The 19,454-nt window shown below is 42.5% G+C and overlaps 2 protein-coding genes across 2 annotated transcripts; both read left to right on the top strand.

Annotated features, from left to right (window-relative positions):
- Positions 1 to 657: 657 nt before the first annotated feature.
- Positions 658 to 5,682, top strand: LOC128788481 (glioma pathogenesis-related protein 1-like). The gene is made up of 6 exons (XM_053943547.1): positions 658 to 831; positions 2,028 to 2,273; positions 2,673 to 2,785; positions 3,506 to 3,588; positions 5,345 to 5,371; positions 5,456 to 5,682. Exons 1-6 carry the CDS (start codon positions 658 to 660, stop codon positions 5,680 to 5,682), a joined length of 870 nt encoding a protein of 289 aa, XP_053799522.1.
- A 1,923-nt stretch (positions 5,683 to 7,605) lies between these two features.
- On the top strand, positions 7,606 to 18,697 carry LOC128788807 (glioma pathogenesis-related protein 1-like). Its single transcript, XM_053944084.1, has 6 exons — positions 7,606 to 7,965; positions 12,411 to 12,656; positions 14,647 to 14,756; positions 16,488 to 16,570; positions 17,687 to 17,713; positions 17,797 to 18,697. The coding sequence occupies exons 1-6, from the start codon at positions 7,786 to 7,788 to the stop codon at positions 17,946 to 17,948; spliced, it is 798 nt and encodes a 265-aa protein (XP_053800059.1). The 5' UTR covers positions 7,606 to 7,785; the 3' UTR covers positions 17,949 to 18,697.
- The last annotated feature ends 757 nt before the right edge of the window (positions 18,698 to 19,454 follow it).

Raw genomic sequence — 19,454 nt, 5'->3', positions numbered from 1 at the left:
GCAAGTAATTAAGGAAGAGAGAACCAACACATACTCAAGCCTGGGATTTCCAAATTTTATTTTTTGTTACACACACCAAACCAGGCCAGAATGTCTGTTCTGCAGCAGGGTGCTGTTCAGGAACCTTCTTTTTCTTCCTTCTGAAGCACAGGTTTCCTAATTCTGTTTATTTCTTGAGTAATTCTGATATGGAAGTAATGTCCTGCCACATAATTGTAACTAAGATGGTATGACTAAGCAATACTATTGGAAAATCAGCTGAATAGCAGATTTCTGTTTTGTCAAAGCTGCATTTTTTTGTGATTCATGCAGGTTTTAAGAAAGCTGTTCAGCAGCATCTCTTCAGATAAGACCTAAAATCACAGAATGGTTTGGCATTCAACCAGGATGGAGCACACTCAAAGAAAAGACAGAAGTATACTTGGAGTGTTGCTCCTTGTTGATATGCATGGCAGGTGCCTGTTTCATGCTTTACCCTTTGACTGCCAGCTATGATGTCAGATAGAATTGTACCTGATTAAGCAATTGCTCTTCACTTCCTGTTTGACACTTTCAAATTCTTCCACACCCAGGGGACAACCTCTGCAAAACTGCTTGCCAGTTTCATCTCCACCTGTGAGATTTTTCATTTTAAAACTTATGAAAAAACACTGGAGAATGACGAAAACCACATTTTTCTTTGCTGCATTGTTCTTACTGGATTTTTTCTCTTGCTTTCATGCTTATCCCTTGCCTGACATAGAAGATGCAAAGTTCATTGAGGATTGTGTGAGAGCTCACAACACATTTCGATCCAAAGTGAGTCCACCAGCCAGCAATATGTTTCGCATGGTAAGGTGGTGTTTGTGATCTTTTTGAAATTATTATATTTGGGCTTCTCATTTAGCCCATCTTATTCTTCATTTGTACTGCTATTCTTTCCATTTCAGTTAATGATTTCTGTAACATATATGTTGATTCTTTGTATGAAATAGAATACACATTCATTTTCACAGTATTGTTCAATACTGCTATTATTAGTTAATGCTGCTTATTTACCTATTTCACACAAGATGTCCAGATGTCTCACATTGAAGCTGCAGAGCACTTTCTGTTGCTATATGAAAATTCTCTGAACTTGAAGATGATCATCCTACTCGAAGTTCTCTCTGGCCTTTCTAGTTCTAGTGTACCTTTCCTGAGGTAGGGTGCTGTGCTGCACACAGCATTTAAAAGGACTTCTGCAGAAGTGTGATTATATATGTGGTTTTATTCTCCATTCCTTTGCAAAGAGTTTCTAATACTTTGTTTGCTTTTTAGTCTACTACTTTCAAGTAGTAATAGCCATCTCCAAACCTGTTATTAGGAACACAAACTCAATTTTTTCTCACATCCCTTAACTTGAATTTCCCTGTACTGAACTTTACTTGTCAGCATAAAATCTTCAAGTCTGCCAGACTGGTTTGTTAAATTATCACTTTTGCCTCTTTGGATGGGAGTGTTTCCTTCTCAGCCCAGCAGAGATGAGGGAGTCTTTTATTTGCTTTATCCATCTGCTGAGGAGGGAAAAGAGAAAAAAAGAAAAGAGAAAAGAGAAAAGAGAAAAGAGGCAGAAGGAGCTAAGGAAGGGAGCAGCTGTAACTCTTCCTTCTGTCCTGGCCAGCAGAACAGAATTCCTATCTGGTCTGGTAATAATTGCCAAGTGCAAATCCCTGGACAGCCAACATCTCCTAGGCACAAAGTCCCCCAAGCCCCTCTGCTGGAAATTTCACACAGTTACCCCTTCCAGGTGTAGCAGCTTAAAGATTGCACTCCAGCTGTAAATATATTAACAAGTCAGATACAACTGAACAGTGGATAGATCCTGCATATCCTGCAATAGCTAAGGGAGAAAGAAGACAAAAATTTGTTATGGGAGTAGAAATGTCAAGTGAGAGAAAAAAACTGAAAGCAGGGATGGGAAGCAGAAAAGTTTCTATTTAAAAATGTCTGAATTCGGTGAAGTCACTGCAGTGCAGGTTATAGTATGCTTTCTTCCTTTTCTGCAGTCCTGGGATGCTGCTTTAGCTAAGACTGCCAAAGCATGGGCAAAGAAGTGTAAGTTTAACCACAATACCTACCTTGAAATGCCAGGAAAAATGCACCCCACCTTTCGCTTTGTTGGAGAAAACATCTGGACTGGCACAGCCCACATCTTCTCTGTGGATGCAGCTCTCAGGTCCTGGTTTAATGAAGTCAGCAGCTATGATTTCAGCACCAATACGTGTACTGACAAGTGTGGTCACTACACTCAGGTAAGTCTTACGTGCCCAGTGCTTTATAGTCTAACATATGGATAGTCGCTTGGAACAGATTGCTTTGGAACAGGAATTACAGCAGGGCTTTGCACCCCCCAGTTTATTGTTGCATGAGATTGGAAATAAATATTATGAGCCCCAGGTATGTCAAGTTCTACTTCCAGGAATGGTGGAAAGGGATTTTCCCCTGACAATTTCACATTTAAAGGGTAGCCAGATAATTAGTGCAAAAATGGCTATCAATCTGTCATTTGTCCCAGCTGCCCTTTGGGTGAAGTTGCTCCTGTGTCAGCTGATTTAAATTTCCCTGAGCTACTTCCCTTCTCCTTCTTTTCTTGATGCTGTCGCTTTGATAGTATTTGAACAGTGCATTAAATACTTCCCTTTGTCCTGCAGGTCGTCTGGGCAGAGAGTTACAAAGTTGGCTGTGCAGTTCACTTCTGCAATACAGTTGAAAATTTTCCAGGACTATTCAAAGCAGCACATTTTGTTTGTGACTATGGGCCAGCGTAAGTTAATTGTGGCATTTGAGGTTTTTTTTGTTTTGTTTTGTTTTTTAAATAACCCAACTGATCTGGTATCAGGTGCCAACTGATATGATGGGTGCAGTTGTAACAAATTTCAGAATAAGCTACATCCTCATGTCACTTGTCCAAGGGAAACTTCCCCTGGCCATTGGGAACAGAAGCTACTGGACATAGCTGGAACTGCAGAAAATCCCATTTAAAAAAAAGCAGGAGAGCAGATCATAGCTGACACCACTCACCATAATGCAGATGGTGGAAGAAAATATGTTTTGATTTCAGTCTTTCCAGGAAATGTGGGGAAGGTGTAATCTTCCTGCTTCAGAAAGATTACATCTTTCTCTGGCCCTACACGAATTTCAAATAAGACATTGCAATTTAAGAAATAAAAGGAAGACAGTCCTCTAGTTTATCTGGTACCTTGCAGTATTTCTACTTACTTTTTACATGTTTGCTTTTTAGAATCCAGGTGCGTAATGATGGGCTAGAGGCAAATTTGTGTATGCTTACAATAATACAGTATTGCCTAAGAAGTCTCATTAATTTTCAGTGGCAGGAGTCAACTGCTTCTCATGCCAATGAGAGCTTTAATCTGATGTAAAAAGAGTTTCAAAAAATTGCAATGGCCATTTTTTTGATTAGGGTATTCCCTCCCCTTGACAGCTTTTCAATGACAGCTAACAAAATACTGTTCCTGTTTTGCAGGGGGAATTACCCAAGAAAACCATATAAAGAAGGACAGCCATGCAGTAGATGCAGTAATGAGAAGTGTGTAGACAAGCTCTGTGGTAAGACCAAAGGGATCATGTAAGAAAATTGCACAGAAACAAAAGTAGCATAATTAGCAGTGGAAAGACAACAACGAGTCAATTTGCACTAAGTGCATAGTAGGTCTGTAGCACACCTCAAAACAGCAGTACCAAACTCTGGGAGGAATACTGTAATGAGGAAATAATTGAAAACTTTGTAGTTGAAGGCTTTCAGAAGAAGAAGCCAGAGTTTCTGATGTAGAGAAGACTCAGACTATTTTCTCCCTTTTATCTGGTCAGGAAGTCAAATCCAAAATTTTAGCCCCAACAAATATTCACTGTCTAGTTCTTCTCTCTCAGCAGAAATAGGAAATGTATCTTCTGCTTTTCTGCTTATTTAGCATGTCCTAACACATTTTCCAGACAACTGTATTTCTGAACTAATAATAAGACTGTATCAAAAAGCACAGTTTAACTTCCACAGTTTTCTGAAAAACAGCAGTGAGAGCTTGTTTGTAATCTTTTTCCCTACTATGTTCAGTGTTATCAGTGCTGGTGGTAAATAATTAAATGAAGAGTTGTAACAGAGCTCAGAAGGCTCAGGGCATGAGGGGACTTTAATCAAATCTCGAGGAGCAATTAATAAAGGACTGGTAACCCCTTTGGAGCAGGCCTGTGGCAGCTGTGGGACATTTGGCAGGTGCTGGAAGCTGATGCGGGGCTGAGCTGGCACAGCTCACTCCCAAACCCTGCAAAAGATGTAACAATGAAAGGAGTGTGGTTGGAGTAAAAACCTTTCAGGGTTGGAGGTGTTCCTTGCAAACATGCTGCCTGGGTCTGGGAGAGAAGTGAGTGATGGCGAGGGGCTCAGCCTGCTCCCTCCTCCTTGCCTCCCCTCTAATGAGCCAGAGTGACTCTGTGCTGGGTCTGTCTCTTTGGTTTCAGGGTGTGGGCACAGCAGGGAAACGCACAGCCCACACCCCATCACTGAGTCTGCTCCAAACAGCAGTGAACCTTTATGTCAATTTACCTAGTTCCAGACTGGGCAATGTTTTTAACAAACATTGCCCAGTTTGGGACTTATTAATTAAAGGAGATGCAGCAATGTCTTAAATCAAATATGAATTTTATACAGAGGTTTAATGGGGATGGTCTTTACTAGCCAGGCTCTAGAGAGCTTCAGCTGTAGAAATAATTGAGCATTTGGTGCTCTTATTTCCTTCTGTAATATCCTGACTGACTTATCTGAAAGCCACAGACTGATGCATCACAGGAAAACTAGAAATATCTCAATGACTAGGGGGAGGGACAGGAGGAACAGGGAATTTTAAAGTTAAGTGCTAGATCCTACCACCTGCTTTTACCATTTTCTCCTATAGGGCAAAAGAGGAATTTCAATAGGATGCACATAGGTAATCCTGCAAATGCATCAAAACTTTTAGTAAAGGTGTACTTCTGTGATAAATTAGTAGTTATATTTGTCTGTCTGTAACTACTTAAATTTGGTATATGTAACAATTTTAAATTAATTCCATGTTTTGTTGTTATTTTTTATTCCCTCATCTCCATGACACAAATTCTTCCTGATACAGCTGGTTTTTTTCTGTTTCTCTTTCAATTCAATAAAAAATATGAACTCCACACCAGTTGGGACCCTGCTCTTACTGGCCTGCTTCCCCCTTGCAGGATGTTCTAGGCATTAACTGGCATCATCAGTGCAAAGGCTTACCTCTTTACAATAAGAACCACCATTGAATGGTACTCACATTGCTTTCCTCTTCTGATCTCTTTGCAGAAAATACAAAATGTGAGAAGCTGGTAAGTACGTATCAAATTGTTCTTAATGGCTTTCCTGTAAGTATGGCTAAGACTAGGTCTTAACACCTGTTTCTTCACTGACTTTTAGGTTATGCCAACTGGTATCCGGACTGGGATACACAGCCCCAGCCACCGCAGCCGCGTCCCCCCAGGCCTCCCATGCCATCACACGTCCCACCTGCTGAGCATCCGCGAACCTCTTGTGACCAATACTGTCTTAGTGTTTTAATTTTAAGGCCACTGTTTATTGTATTGAGTGCTGGTGCTGTACTTCTAGTACAACAGCAATTTCCACACACTTTTTTTTATGAGTAATGGTCAATTAAGATACTGATTGTGATCCTACTGTTGTATTACTCTCACACAATTGGCACACATTAAAAAAAAAAACCAAACAAACATTTGGTTATCTTTCATTATCCCTGCAATGTTTATCCAGCATGGGAAAGGCTGCTTCTTCTCTCAAGGCAAGATATAAGTGGCTAGTATAATTTATTGGCAGTAGCTGCAACATGCTCCTATGTCTGTATGAGCCTCTTAGCTCTAGGGGTAGGTTGCTAGAGGGACCACAGAGACTAGACTCCATGTGCTAACAATCCTCCTGTATGCCTGGGGCATCACAAAGACATGTCTGAAGTGGCACGCTGTATCCAAAAGAATCAATAATTCATCTTCATTAACCTTCAGTTATCCCAGATACAATTTCCCCCAGATAACGGAGATTTAACTGTATATATTACTTTTTATGAACAGGAGTAAATCTTGCCCTTTGCTATATTTAGCCTATGTGTGTCAGTTGTACTATTCAGTTCTTCTCCTCAGAATTAATCCTTGTTCTCTGTAAGTAGAATACCAGGGAAAGTTGACAGAGTAAGGATTAACGTGGGGTGTCAATGGGGAAAGCTTAATTTTAGGATGTGAGATGGTGAAAATATGCAGAGTAAATGGCAACCATCATAAGTTATCAGTAGGAGGAAACAGAGATGGAAAATGAAATGGGCCAAGGACAGATTCTGATTTAGAAATGGAGTATCTCAGCCTCATTTAAAGAGCCCAAACCTTTGATGGATTCCGTTTGTTTTAAGAGACATTTAGCCGTCAACCTGACCCCCATTTTTCCAATATATGTTTGTTAGTGAGGGGACTCTTTCAAGCCAGGAGATACTGACTGATATTACCAATGCATAGCTGTACTATCAATATTTAAAGCTGTTTTTTTCCTCTTTTGTCTTTGTTCTAATGTTTTAAGAACACAGTGACTCAAATTCTGAGCCACTTTGCAACATGTCATCCCACAGAATAAAAATGGGCCCCAAGCATAGTTCTTGTTAATAGATCCATTGGGATGGATTAGAGTGAAATGACACTGAATTACCAGTATATAAATAAATAAATAAATAAATAAGGCAGCTTTATTTTATAACAATTTGGTTGTAGTGGAAAGGAAGAAAATATATAAGGAAAAGAAAGAGAAAAAGCAATAGCCTTAACACCATGTAGTTTCATCAAAATAAGAAAATGTATCCAAAACTTTTTTGTAATACATAGGGGTTGCTATGAATAGGATTACAGGGGTCAAACAAATAGTAACAAAGAAGCCTAAAGGACAGGAGAGACATTTGCCCACCACAATTAAAGAAAGAAGAAAAAAAGGAAGAGACAAGGCTGCTACAGCTCTAATGTGAACTTGTAGCTCAATTTCCTTATTCTCATAGCAGTGCTCTTGAAATATGACTCGTTTCCTGTGACTAGCTTTGTATTCAATTACCATGGCTAAGGTAAGTCCAGCCCACAAATCTCTCAAGTAAAATGCTGCTGGTAGAGCTAAAACCACTTTGTACAGCTGAAACACTGTTTTTAAAGCTGTAAGACCAGATGTTGAGAAGCATGACTGTAAGGAAAGAGCTAATGACATTTGCAGTGTACGCCTTGAGCAACTGCTCGGAGACGGAACTGGTTGAAGCAAACTTCCCTGGTGCCTATGCACAAACCGCAGAAATGAACCGACTTTCAGCGCCGGCCCTGCGGGGGCAGGACCGACACTGATGCTTTTCCCGGCGGCGTTCCATTGCGGTGTGTTGTACAGCGAGTGAGTAGCAGCACAAGAACAGGCAGCGGGGTCTCCAACAGGACACTCGACTTAGGGGGGCTCGGCCCGTCCGACCCCGGAGCAGCCGCGGCCCGCACGCCGCTACCCGCGGGCGTGCGCGGCGCCGGCACCGCGCCCGCCCCCGCAGCGCCCGCGGCGAGGGCCAGGCCACGCCCAGCTGTCCTCAGCTAACGAGGGGCTCTATAAAGGCAAGCCAGGCACGGAGCCTGGCGGATTTCAGCACCACCAGCTCGGGACATCTAGGGGTGCCCCTATATCCACTGTGGTGACTTTCTGCTTGCACTATCTTTCTTCTTCTCCCTTTCTCAATGACAAGCAGATTTTCTACTTGTGTGCTGGCTTTAGTACTCTTTTGTTATTCCTCTAATTCTTATGATCCATCGGCGTTGCCTGATCCTCGGGATCCAAAGTTTATTCAGGAATGTGTGCAAACCCACAACACATTGCGGTCCAGAGTGGATCCACCAGCCAGCAACATGCTCTACATGGTAAGGCAATCTCCATGACTTATATACAAATCTGTGGCATTGCGATGCTGTTTATGTTTGTCAAAGATTGCTTTTGTGATCAAATGCAAAAAATCAGAAAACAACCCCACAAAAACCTGGGGTCATAAGACTGACCACTTTTCAAAGCAGAGAAGAAGGCTCTAATTATCAGCTGGCTTAATGCAATCAGATATGTGCAGTTTAGCTCTGACTAAAATTGCTCATTCGAAGCTGAAGATGCCAGCCCTCAGCTGAGTGTTGTTGTCGTGTGGTGTTGTGTCGTGTCGTGCGAGAAGCCTCCTGGTTGCGAGGCACCGCACGCAGCTCGGCAGCCGGAGGTGTGGGCTTTGTGCACATCTAAGCACAACTTTCATGCTCCAGTCGGCGAGGGCAGATCCTGTTGCCAAACAGCTCTGGAGAGCTTTCTCTGAGCGTCCTCTGCAAGGCTCTCACCAACTGAGCCAGCAGGGCAGCAGTTCCGAGGGGCTGGGCCTGCAGGGGAAGCCAAAAAGCACCAAGTTCATTTTCCATTTCTGGTTGTCAGACACTAAAAGATAAGTGCCCCACTTGGGAGGGGTAACTGCACAGTAATAAAACTTGAATTGCAAACATGACAGGAAACTTATTTAGTTTCTCTTCTAGATGAATCTTTTAGATCAGCTCTCCTCAGCTCTGCATCCTGGCCTTCAGAACATGTTGTTTGGACTCTTTATTTTCTACATTGCTTTACTAACCCTAAACAAACAAAATACTGCTAGGATGTTTTAAAAGTGCAGTATTTGTGTTTTTAAATTGTGCTTAATTTTTTTATTTTGAAAAAGTAAAGAACTGAAATCTGAAAAAAACTAAGGGCAGCATAAGAAAGAGACAAATTGCATCAAAAACAGAAACTGAATCATGGTAGGTTTCTTTCAAAACACTGCAAAATCTCTAGTCTTAAATATGACCTCTCCCAGGAGCTATTTAATGTTGAGATAGCAGTGCAATACGTGATAAAATCTATTACAAAAGAAAAAGCAATGGAATTGAAAACAGTATTTTGAGTGGCCCTTGGCACGTCAAAAAAGTCAGAAAAGAAGATGGTGCTTTTATTTCACAGGGAACTTCTTTTTTGCTGGAGGTAACTGTCCCCCTAGATATGTAAAAACTAAGATTGAATTCAGGCCATTCCTATATTTTGGAAAAGTAGTTTTTAAAAGAACATGCAAAATGGAAACTCCTTTAATTGCAAGTAACAAAGTTCAACCACTGATATTTGTAATACATGTATTATAAAATGAGAACGTTGATCTAAAATTTTATACCTGACAAATGTGAGCCCTTTTTCATCCACCAAAAGCACTCGTTCTGTTCTAAGGCTCCTCAAAAACAGCAGTCTCACCAGTTTCATGAGGGCTTTACAACTGTCTCCTTTGAATTAGTGCTGCCTTCCATCACTTTTCACATATTATGCATTAAATTTTTCCTCCTTAAGTCAGCAGCAACTTGTTAAAAAAAGGAAAACTGAGAAGCAGTTCATGAGGGGGGAAAAAAAAAGTATTGTTTCCTTAAACGGCAGTGATATCTATATGGAAATCTCCCTGTCCTGTGCATTTTCTTTGCAAGCCATTTAGTCCAATCTTTCTGTTTAAGTGCAGTATTTTAAGCAAATGTGGAATGTAACTGCAGTTAAACTAAAAATCATTGTGAACATTTCTGTAAACTGCTTTTCATCTGTCAGCCAGATTAAGCATTCACACAAAATGGAAAGTATATTTAAACTTACTATGCAACTTTAAACTTAGTATTATTCATACCTTTATCAAACTTTAAACCTATTACTACTGTAGAATGAAGGAGAGAAGGTGCATGGACTCTTAAAAAGCAGAATGTGAAAAAAAAGAGACCATGAAACACTAAGGTGCATCCCCTACTGTTGTACTCCTTTTATGATGATCATCTCAGAGCCTTGGCAAGATAGAAAATGAAGCTTCTGTCTTAACTGGCAGAGTTATCTTCCAGGACTGGAAGATAAGTTCTGTATAATGCCAGATTTTATCCATTGTCCTTAAATGTATCCAAGGAAATACCAACTGCTTACTTGAAATAAGACTCCCTGCCCCAAATTTAATACTTGATATAATACAGAATATAATAACACTCAATATTAATATAATTAATAATATGAATATAATACTGAATATGAATTCTTGAATTCCTATCTAAATTATTTATGTCCATGTTTTATGTGTGTATTTGGTTTGCATGAACAGGTTTTGGAAGTGGAGCTACAGGGGTAGCTTCTCTGAGAAGCTGCCAGAAGCTTCCTGCATGTCCCACAGAACCATTTCCCCACTGCTGGCCAAGTCCTTCAGCCACAGTGGTAGTGCCTCTTAGATAATTCATTGAAGAAGGGGAAAGGTTGTGCACAGGCAATTGCAGCCAGAGAAGATATGAAAGGAACAACTCTGCAGACACCAAGGTCAGGGCAGAAAGAGCAGGAGGAAGTGCTCCAGGCACTGGAGCAGAGATTTCCCTGCAGCCCATGGTGCAGCCCATGGTAAGGCAGGATGTGACCCTCCAGTCCATGGAGGTCTGTGGAGGGACAGAGATCCACCTGCAGCCTGTGGAGGACCCTGTGGGAAACCTTTGCTGGAGCAGGGTCCTGGCAGGGGCTGTGGCCCCATGGAGAGAGAAGCCCGCACTGAGCAGGTTTGCTGGCAGGACTGGTGACTCCAGGGAGGACCCACTCTGGAGCAGTGTGTTCTTAAAGGACTGCACCCTGTGCAAGGGACCATGCTGGAGCAGTTTGGGAAGAGCTATACCCCATGAGAAGGAAGAGAAGTTTGTGGAGGACTGTCTCCTGTTGGAGGGACCCCCACACTGGAGCAGGAGAAGAGTGTGAGGAGTCCTTCCCATGAGGAGGAGGGAGCAGGAGAGTGTTTGATGAACAGAGCATAACCCCCAATTCATGTCCCCTTGTGCTGCTGGGGGAAAGAGGAGGTGGAAAATCAGGACTGAAGTTATGTCCTGGAAGAAAGGAGGTGGGAGGAAGGTGTTTAAAATTGTAATAAATACAGTTAATTTCCCCAAGCTGAATCTGTTTTGCCCATGACAGTAACTGATGAATGATCTCTCCCTGTCTTATCTCAATCCAGGAGCTTTTGGTTGCATTTTCTGTCCCCTCCCCAGCTGAGGAGGGCAGTGATAGAGTGGCTTTTGTGGGCACCTGGCCAGTGTCCACCCCACCACATTGGGAAAATACACTCTCCACAAACATTAGGCAAAGGAAGAAATGGACAACATAGGTTAAAAAATATTTTGAAATCTCTGTAGATGCATTTTGGTGTGATCTTGTGATTTTTAATTACTAATTGGTAGCGTAAACATTACATATTGTTTCAGACTTAGCTATGGTACAAAAAAAGTTACTTAGGTAAAATATATACATAAAATCTAACAACCTACCTCTGTTAGATTCTACCAAAAATCTACGAAAAGGTAGATTGTAAAATACACCTTTTCCTTCATCGTTTCTGATCCATTCAAAACAATTTCCTTAGCGTTTCCATCATTTGCAGAAGCAAGTAAGCTATTTTAATTAATTCAGAAGAGGACAAATAAAAAGTTTATTTAAAAAAAAAAAACTTCAGCACAAAATAGTTCAGTACTGGACAACTTCATTTACATAACACAAAGTATAACTAGGACTACAAGCATACATTTGTGGTACTGTATCTACCAGGACGTACAATGCTGTAATCGCTCAATCAAGGTGTGTGCACAAGGAAACCCAGCAAGAGCAGACACCACCTCCAGTGCAAACAAAAGACATTTACATGATTCAGGTGCTTAAATAACCACATTCTCTAAAATTGAATAGCAGGTGAATGAGTCATTCCACAAATACGAATTCAGCACTCAGGTTTCAAGCCACCAAACACAATGATGGTCACCAAAGGGTTGAATTTAAACTGTCCACACTGTCCCCAAAATCCCAGTGTGCTTGTGAACTGACCTGCAAGCCATGACCTTAAGCAAATATGAGGTTACACAAGACTTTTGCTTTATTGATGTGGTAAGCATAACCCTCATTTTCCAGATTCCATGTAAATTCTGTTTAATTTACATTAATGTTCTGTCATGGCCAGCACAGCCTTGAAATGCTAATTGTGCTACAAACACTGTATTTGACTGATAGGTAGCTCTTGGTGTCCAACAAGCCAGTCAGTCCAGATCATATACCACCCCAAAAAATTTCCTCAAGCTTAATCAGCAATTTAAGTTCAGATCAGAAACAAACCTGCAAACTGATCTACCATGTAGCTCTGTAAGTCTTCACAGAAGTAAAAAATGAATGAACCAAAAGCATCTACACTATTGAGATACAGCTTTTCCTGAGAGCTGCTCTGAATTACTGCACTGCCAATATAACAAAGTGATTTTTAATTGTCTTTATTTTGCAGAGTTGGGATCCAGATTTGGCAAAGACTGCAAAAGCTTGGGCAAGTAAATGCTTATTTAAACATAATATATACCTCAAAGAGCGAGGGAAAGTTCACCCCAGATTTGCTTCCGCTGGAGAAAACATCTGGACTGGCTCACTTTCTGTCTTTACCGTGAAAGCAGCCCTTGCCTCTTGGTACCACGAGGTCGAATCCTATGATTACGACACCAATAGGTGCAGTAAAGTATGTGGCCACTATACGCAGGTAGGCATTGCATTTCTCCATCTAAACCATGAACCAACTTTGCCATTTTGATACAAAACCTCTACATTTCTGTTGAAGATTCAGTGAATCTTTCCAGGGTCTGTAGTCTTACTATATGTCTGTGTGCACAAGATGTTCTTCTGTTCCAAATTATGGGAGGAAAAGAGTCACTGTGTTATTTCTTTAAATGTGGCAATTTGTGGGTTTTTTGGGAAGAAAACAGTGCAGCTATCAAGCAGTCAGATTAGCCAAGCAATGGCCAAAAACCAGGCAACAGCAGTGGCTGTGGGCTGTAGTGCATGAGTGGAATGAGGTCCCAGCTCTGTCAGGTAGACTTCAAAGGCCAAGGGCTGGAGAAGTACCATCATGAAAAGAGATATCTGCAGTTCTGCAAACATCACATAGACACTTTGTCCAACTGCTATTCCCAAAGGATGCAGGCAAAGGGAAGAAAAGGACTGCAGCTGCCATGCAACCCTGCAGTTACTACCCACAGCTATAGGAAAGCAGAACAGCTTGCAACAGCAACTCTAGGGTTAAATTTTGACCTGAGGCTATTTAGTATTTTTTGCAGAGATACACATGTGCATTTAGGACTTGAGTAGATGAGGTAAAGCTGGTGGGCTTTCTGAACTTGTGTGCAGACAAGATACTTGGATGCAGGAGCTGTGAGAGGTGACTCTGCTACTCTTTGAGCTTGCTCTCAAGAACATTGCACCTGGAAATTGCACAAACCACAACTTACCTGGCACTAAAGCACAGTGCTGTTGACCATAGTTTTTTGCAGAGAAGTGGCCCATGCAGTTTCATGGGGGTAGAATAACAAAATAAGATTATTCTCACTTGGAGTTAGCAGTGATAGTGATTGTAACTAGAAGATGTATATATGACAGCCTCAAGAGCTATCCTTGGGTCTTTACTGTCCGGGAACTAGTCATTCCTCTTCTCCTCAACTGTGGAGAAGAGAATTTTCCCTGGGCACAATACTGCAGTTACCACAAATCACTGCTTAGTCAGGGCCTCCTGGGATAGGGAAGGTCCTTTTATTCAGTCCTTCACAGTCCTCAGGAATGAAGTTATCTACAGCTGGTGCCAGGAGCAACCTCTGCCACTGCATTGAGAAGACCCTCAGGAGTCTGGGGATTGTCCCATCTTCCCAGAGCTGGTACCAAACAGTCAATAAACAGAAAGGGCCAGATTTCCCCTTTAAGTCAGTGGAAGCACAAATGTATTTATGTTCCAGGATACTTCCATATTGCTCATGTAGTCAGTCACTGCTGCTGTTTTATCACCCTCAAGTACTGCTTTGCCCTTGTCTCCCCTCTGTTGTTGTCATGGGACTTACTTTTTCAGGACTGCAGCATTTGGCTGCACTCTGATAGGATGCTGGGTCCCACAGAAAAGCTTCTGGTAGAGAGAGGATCAGTAAGTGAAGTAATGGCCTTGTCCCTAGATTATCTTAGTCGTGGCCATGATGTTAAAAGGCAGGACTGCAGCCCAGACACAATCCTCCTCCCAAGGCACCAGTTGCCAGCCTTCTGGCAATTTGCTGTATGTCCTCACAGGATTTAGTAAAGAGGCAGCCAGCTTTCATAAGAGCTGTAGCAGATCATGCAGCCTTTTCTGCACAGGTGTGAACTCAGCTCCCATAGCAGGAAAGACAGAACCCTAATGGATTAGGTTGAAACAAAGGAGATGAACTTCATCTTTCTCCTTTGCAAGAAAGGAAAACAATCTGTTACAGCCAGTTGTGTCTTATTTCTGCATAGTTTTAACAAATAATTGGTGAACTGGGTAAAATAATCAGTCTTTTGTCAGAACAAATGATGATTTTGAGATCCGTTATTGCTGCTTTTCCCTGTGAAGCCTGCCAAAGGAGTCCTCCTCATCCCATTTGTATGTGATAAAACAGGGGAGAGCAGATCTTCTGCTAACTCTTCAGGTGCTGAATCAAAGCCTTTGTCACCAGTGTATCCATCTGTCTTTGCAGGTAGTTTGGGCTACAAGCTACAAGGTTGGGTGTGCTGTCCACTTCTGTCCCACAGTGAAATACATCTCCATACGCAACGCAGCACACTTCGTCTGCAACTATGGGCCACCGTAAGGTTTTTTGTTATGGATATTTCACAGGGTTTGGGTCCTACCCCTTCCCTTCCACAACATGCAAATTTATTAGATCAGTCCATTTAGTCCTGTTTTTTTGTGGGAGGAAATAGTCTCCAAAATAAAGAAGAGGTACACCTTTGTCCAAACAGTTTTTTTAAATTTGCTAGATGAGGGCTATATATTGGAGATAAAAATCAGTGGGACTGGAAGAAAGGATTAAATATAAGATGTTGACATGAAAATACTGAAGACATCATCTGAAAGTTAATCCCTTGCTCCTAAATGCCAAGATGGCCCCAGACAGTTGCCAAGGTGCAAACCCAAAGTCTGAAGATATTCCCACACGTGCCCGAGGAATTAAGCCCCTACATAAATGGCTTAGATAAACAGTGAAGTGTGCAGTGCTGGCAGCCTGCAGTCTTAGCAGCTGAGGGCTGTTTAGGAGGCTGGGGCTGCTCAAGACAAAATTTGATCCAGAGATCCTTCATGTGCATAGTCAGTAGGATATCCAACTAGGATGGATGTATTATTCTCCAGCTAATTAATACCACCTCGGTATAAATGCAGCTTTAAAAGCTTTACATGCATACCATGTTGGGCCAAAGCCAGGCAGCCCTTGAACTCAATCAAGTTTGGCATTCCTTTTGCCTGTGCCTCATCCTTGGAAGGATATGTACCCCTGACTAGATACCTTGAAATGACACAGCTGCTGCTCTCCCCAGAAGCCCCACACCCAAATGTGCAGAGGCCCAAAATCCCACTGGATTTCTTGCCCTGTGTTGGCATAGGGAAGAGGAGTGGTCCCTTCACCAGCACCCAGCAAAGCAGGCAGGGGGCTCTCTGGAGAGGCAAGGAGCTCTAGAGAGGGCTTTGAAGCTGGGCCCTTCCCTGCTGGGTGAGGACACCACAAATGGTCAGTTGCAAGCTAACAAGTGAAGTAATGTCACATCCAGCTGTTGATTTTGCAAAGCAGCAGCTTCATTGCTTTGTTTCAGCTCTGCCAAGGGCCCAGGCAAGATGCATACACAGGTTCCTCAAGTGAATGTACTCTTCAGCTTAGACCAAATAATGAAAGCCTTGCCTTGCTGAAAGTAATGAGGTTTTACCATGAAGTTTCATCTCACTGCTGAGATTTCATGCTTACAAAATCCCTCACAGGTTCATGGGCAGTTTGAGGCATGCCGTAAGTCTTGCTTTGGCCATGCTTTGAGCAAAGCACTGAGGATGTGTTTGGGGCAGTATCAGCCTGGGCAGAGGTAGTCGGTCCCACTCACACCACTGGCAGGAGAGAGACCTGCATCACTCCTAAAATATTAAACAACAAATGGATGAAATCACCACCTATGATTCTCCAACACCACAGCATTCCTCTTCAAGGCTGAATACACACATACATACACAGTAACTGAACCTGCTCTTGCTTCCAGAGCCAGCTATGAGATTCCAGAGTCTCCATGCACACAAATTACCCAACTCTGAGACTGCTTTAATTCCCAGGTTTGCAATACTGCTGTCTCCAAGCTCCTAAACAGGGTGTCCCATTACACCTAATCTCTTCTGTTTCTCTGCATGTCTTGAGCACAGGGCACTCAGACAGGACTCTTGAAAAAAAAACCATCATTCTATCAACACAAGTGAAGCAGAACTCAGGTTAAAACCTAACTAGTAGTAGGTATTAACATCTTCCCAAGGGCTGTTTGAGAGCAGTGGTATTTTCCTTTGCAGTGGGAATTATCCAGTGCGCCCATACAAGACCGGAGGAGCATGCAGTGAGTGCGGTGGTGAGCAGTGTACCATGCAGCTGTGTCGTAAGTAGAAGACAACCAGACATCCTCCCCAGGCACATGTAGAAAGGGAAAGAGCACACAAAAGATAGTGGCAGGAGGCAGGCACATCACTCTCCTGTTCCTAAATATAGGCTGAAAAACTGCAGTCAGAAGCCAAGTGGGTAGTGATGCACAAAAAGAGGGGATGAGGGCAGAAGGAGCCTGTTTTCTACCCTGGGGAGTGATGGAATGGGGTCTGCTCTTCAGGTGCTGGAGGCTGTGTAAGGTGTTATTACCCCTGCCAGAAGTTACTGCTTGCAGAAACAGAAAGCAGAGAATGGGATACTATCCTGGAGACTCCATGTTATCCACACCTGATGTGTGAGCTGTGGCTTGAGCTGGTGTAGGTCCAAGCAAGCTTTGCCCCTACCATGCCACTACAGGTGGGGAGAGCAGCCATGGCACCGCCAAGGCTGCTCACTCCAATGACAATCAGCGAAGCCATCTGGTTTCCCCTAAGCACTGGGAGAGAACAAGGCTGACATGCAAGAGCATTCATGGAGATGCAGTGCTCACCTCAAGTCTGACAGCCTTCCTTATATGCTTGTACTTGGCTTTGTAATGGCTGCATGGAGTCAGGAGGGAAGGAGACCTGAAATTTCCATAAAGACAAGGCACTGTGCTGTGGCCATTGGCCTGCAGGGAGCTGAGGGTATGGTCACACTTTTCCCCAGCACTTGACTATTGGTGAACTAAAAGGAGTGGGAAGATGCTGTTAAAACACCAGTGCCTAAGGAATTTAAGGGATCCTGGATTCACAGAGCTGTGTACTGTTAGTTGCAGGTTTTCAAAACACAGGGCACAGGGCAAAAACCTGGAAGCCTAGAATCTTGGGAAGCCCACCCAGGGGGGAGTCCTCTCTACACCAGCCACTGGCAGTAGAAGTCAAAAAAGTATGATAAACCACTCCTCAGCAGAATAATGAGAGTCACTGCAGGGCTCTCCCAGAGTCAGCAGGTCTTGGCTTTTTCCTGAGAAGAAACACATCAGCTGTACTTATAAGCCCATTGTGATACTCACATTTCATTCCTTTTTGGTTAGAGTCAAATTGTTTCTAAATTATAAGTGTGCTTATGTTTACTTCTTTTCTCTCTCCAGAAAATGCAGAGCGTGACAAAGTCATTGGTAAGTACCACTGGAATTACTGCTTCTTTTTGTTGCCCTTGTTGCAGTTATACTTGAAAACAAGTGAATTATTTTGTTTACAGAGGATTCCAGGTGGCATCCAGAGTGGGACAGGCCTGCATGTGATGAGTTCTGCATCTCCGTTATTGCTTTAAGGTCGCTACTCCTTATACTGACATTTGTGGCCTCCTGGCTCTTATCAAAATACTGGTCTCTAGTACCTGCCAGTGGGTAACACACATGTAGAAGACCATTAAGAGCACTTGGCTCAACTCATCTGTTCCATTCACATAAGTTACAGGCAGCACAAACATTGGTAGAGACATTGTTTGCATCCACAGGTGATTTAGAAGTACAGAAATAACATCCTTATTGCAGGTCATAGTTACAAGCACTGATAAGCAGCTTTCTCATTGCTCAGAACCAGTTAAAAGTTAAAATGAATTTTGATGTTAAAATTGCTTTAAAAGTTAAAAAGTTAAAATATTTTTAAAGTGGAGCAGTGTGCATTTGATCTGGTGAGTAGAGGAGCACATTGTGCAGGCAGCACACTAAGGTGGCAGGCAGCTGCCCAACACACTTTAGGAAGGGCTGGAATGTCCAGCCCAGGAGCCAGGCCCCAGCCCACAGCCAAGGCACAGGCAGAGCATGCCTGTCTCATTCCTACAACACTCTTACCTTGGGCACTCCTACAGCAAGACGCAGAGTGGCCTGTATAATTTAAATTTTTAAAGGAATTTTTGGATCCCTGTGAGCTCTGGCATTCGCATCCTGGGGCAGGCAGCACACTTCCCAGTCTCACAGAGCACTTGTCATTGGTACTTTGCTTAGAATTTGCTTTTAAACTCATGGCACCTGTGCCTAAACAGTTTCCCTTGTGTTTACATGGTTATATATCACTGCAATCTTTCCTGTTGTGTTTTTTTATTTTTTTGAGCATAGGGGTTTTAGTGCTGTTTCAAAGAATAAATCATTATTTCCTGCTTCCTGTGTATGGTGATCATTAATTTGTAACATAACCTAAAGCTTAACTGCTGGTGCACAAAATAACCCCAGACTCAGCTCCAACTTGCACAACACTAGAAACAATACTGGGAAAGATAGAACTCCAAATAAAATTACACTGTGCCCACAGTTACAAGTTTGGTTCAACAGCTGCTAAAGAACAAATCTCCTGGAACCTGCACATCTGGAGCAGGCAGAAAGCTGTGGGGACAGCTGCCATGTTCAGCTCAGTATGTCCTCTACCAATCACAGTCACTCAGCTCAAGCAGAGTCTGGAAGCAGCAGAGCTGCACAAACTCGCAGCTGGACCACAGCAATCCCAGTCTATACTTTGAGAAGCTTCTGCACCCTATACCTCTGCACACACTGCTGTAGAGGAAGCTGGGAAGTTCCCCTCACCCCTTAATTTCTGCAGTTTTGTCACCACAATCACCACAATGCCTGTCAGTATTTCTGCATGCCCACTCCTGACCCTGACTCCTGATCTTACTACTGGCATGGATTTTAACTTAAAACACTGGAACTGGGGCCCAACATTTCTCACATTGCACTTCCAGATAGTTATCTGCTAGTACTGCTTATACTAGAATAGTTTCAATATTGTAGCATTCCTTGAATAAGTAATTTTTCAAAATGCAAATATGTCTGGGGACAAAATCACAAATTTCATGCTTGATATATCTTTATATATATGCATTTTAGTTTGGTGACTGCTGGAGCCTCCATAGCCAAGACA

This window comes from Vidua chalybeata, chromosome 5 (assembly GCF_026979565.1).
Source record: "Vidua chalybeata isolate OUT-0048 chromosome 5, bVidCha1 merged haplotype, whole genome shotgun sequence".
In the NCBI taxonomy this organism is placed as follows: Eukaryota; Metazoa; Chordata; class Aves; order Passeriformes; family Viduidae; genus Vidua; species Vidua chalybeata.
Note: the sequence above shows the minus strand (reverse complement) of the source record. Positions and strands in the feature narration are given on the sequence as shown.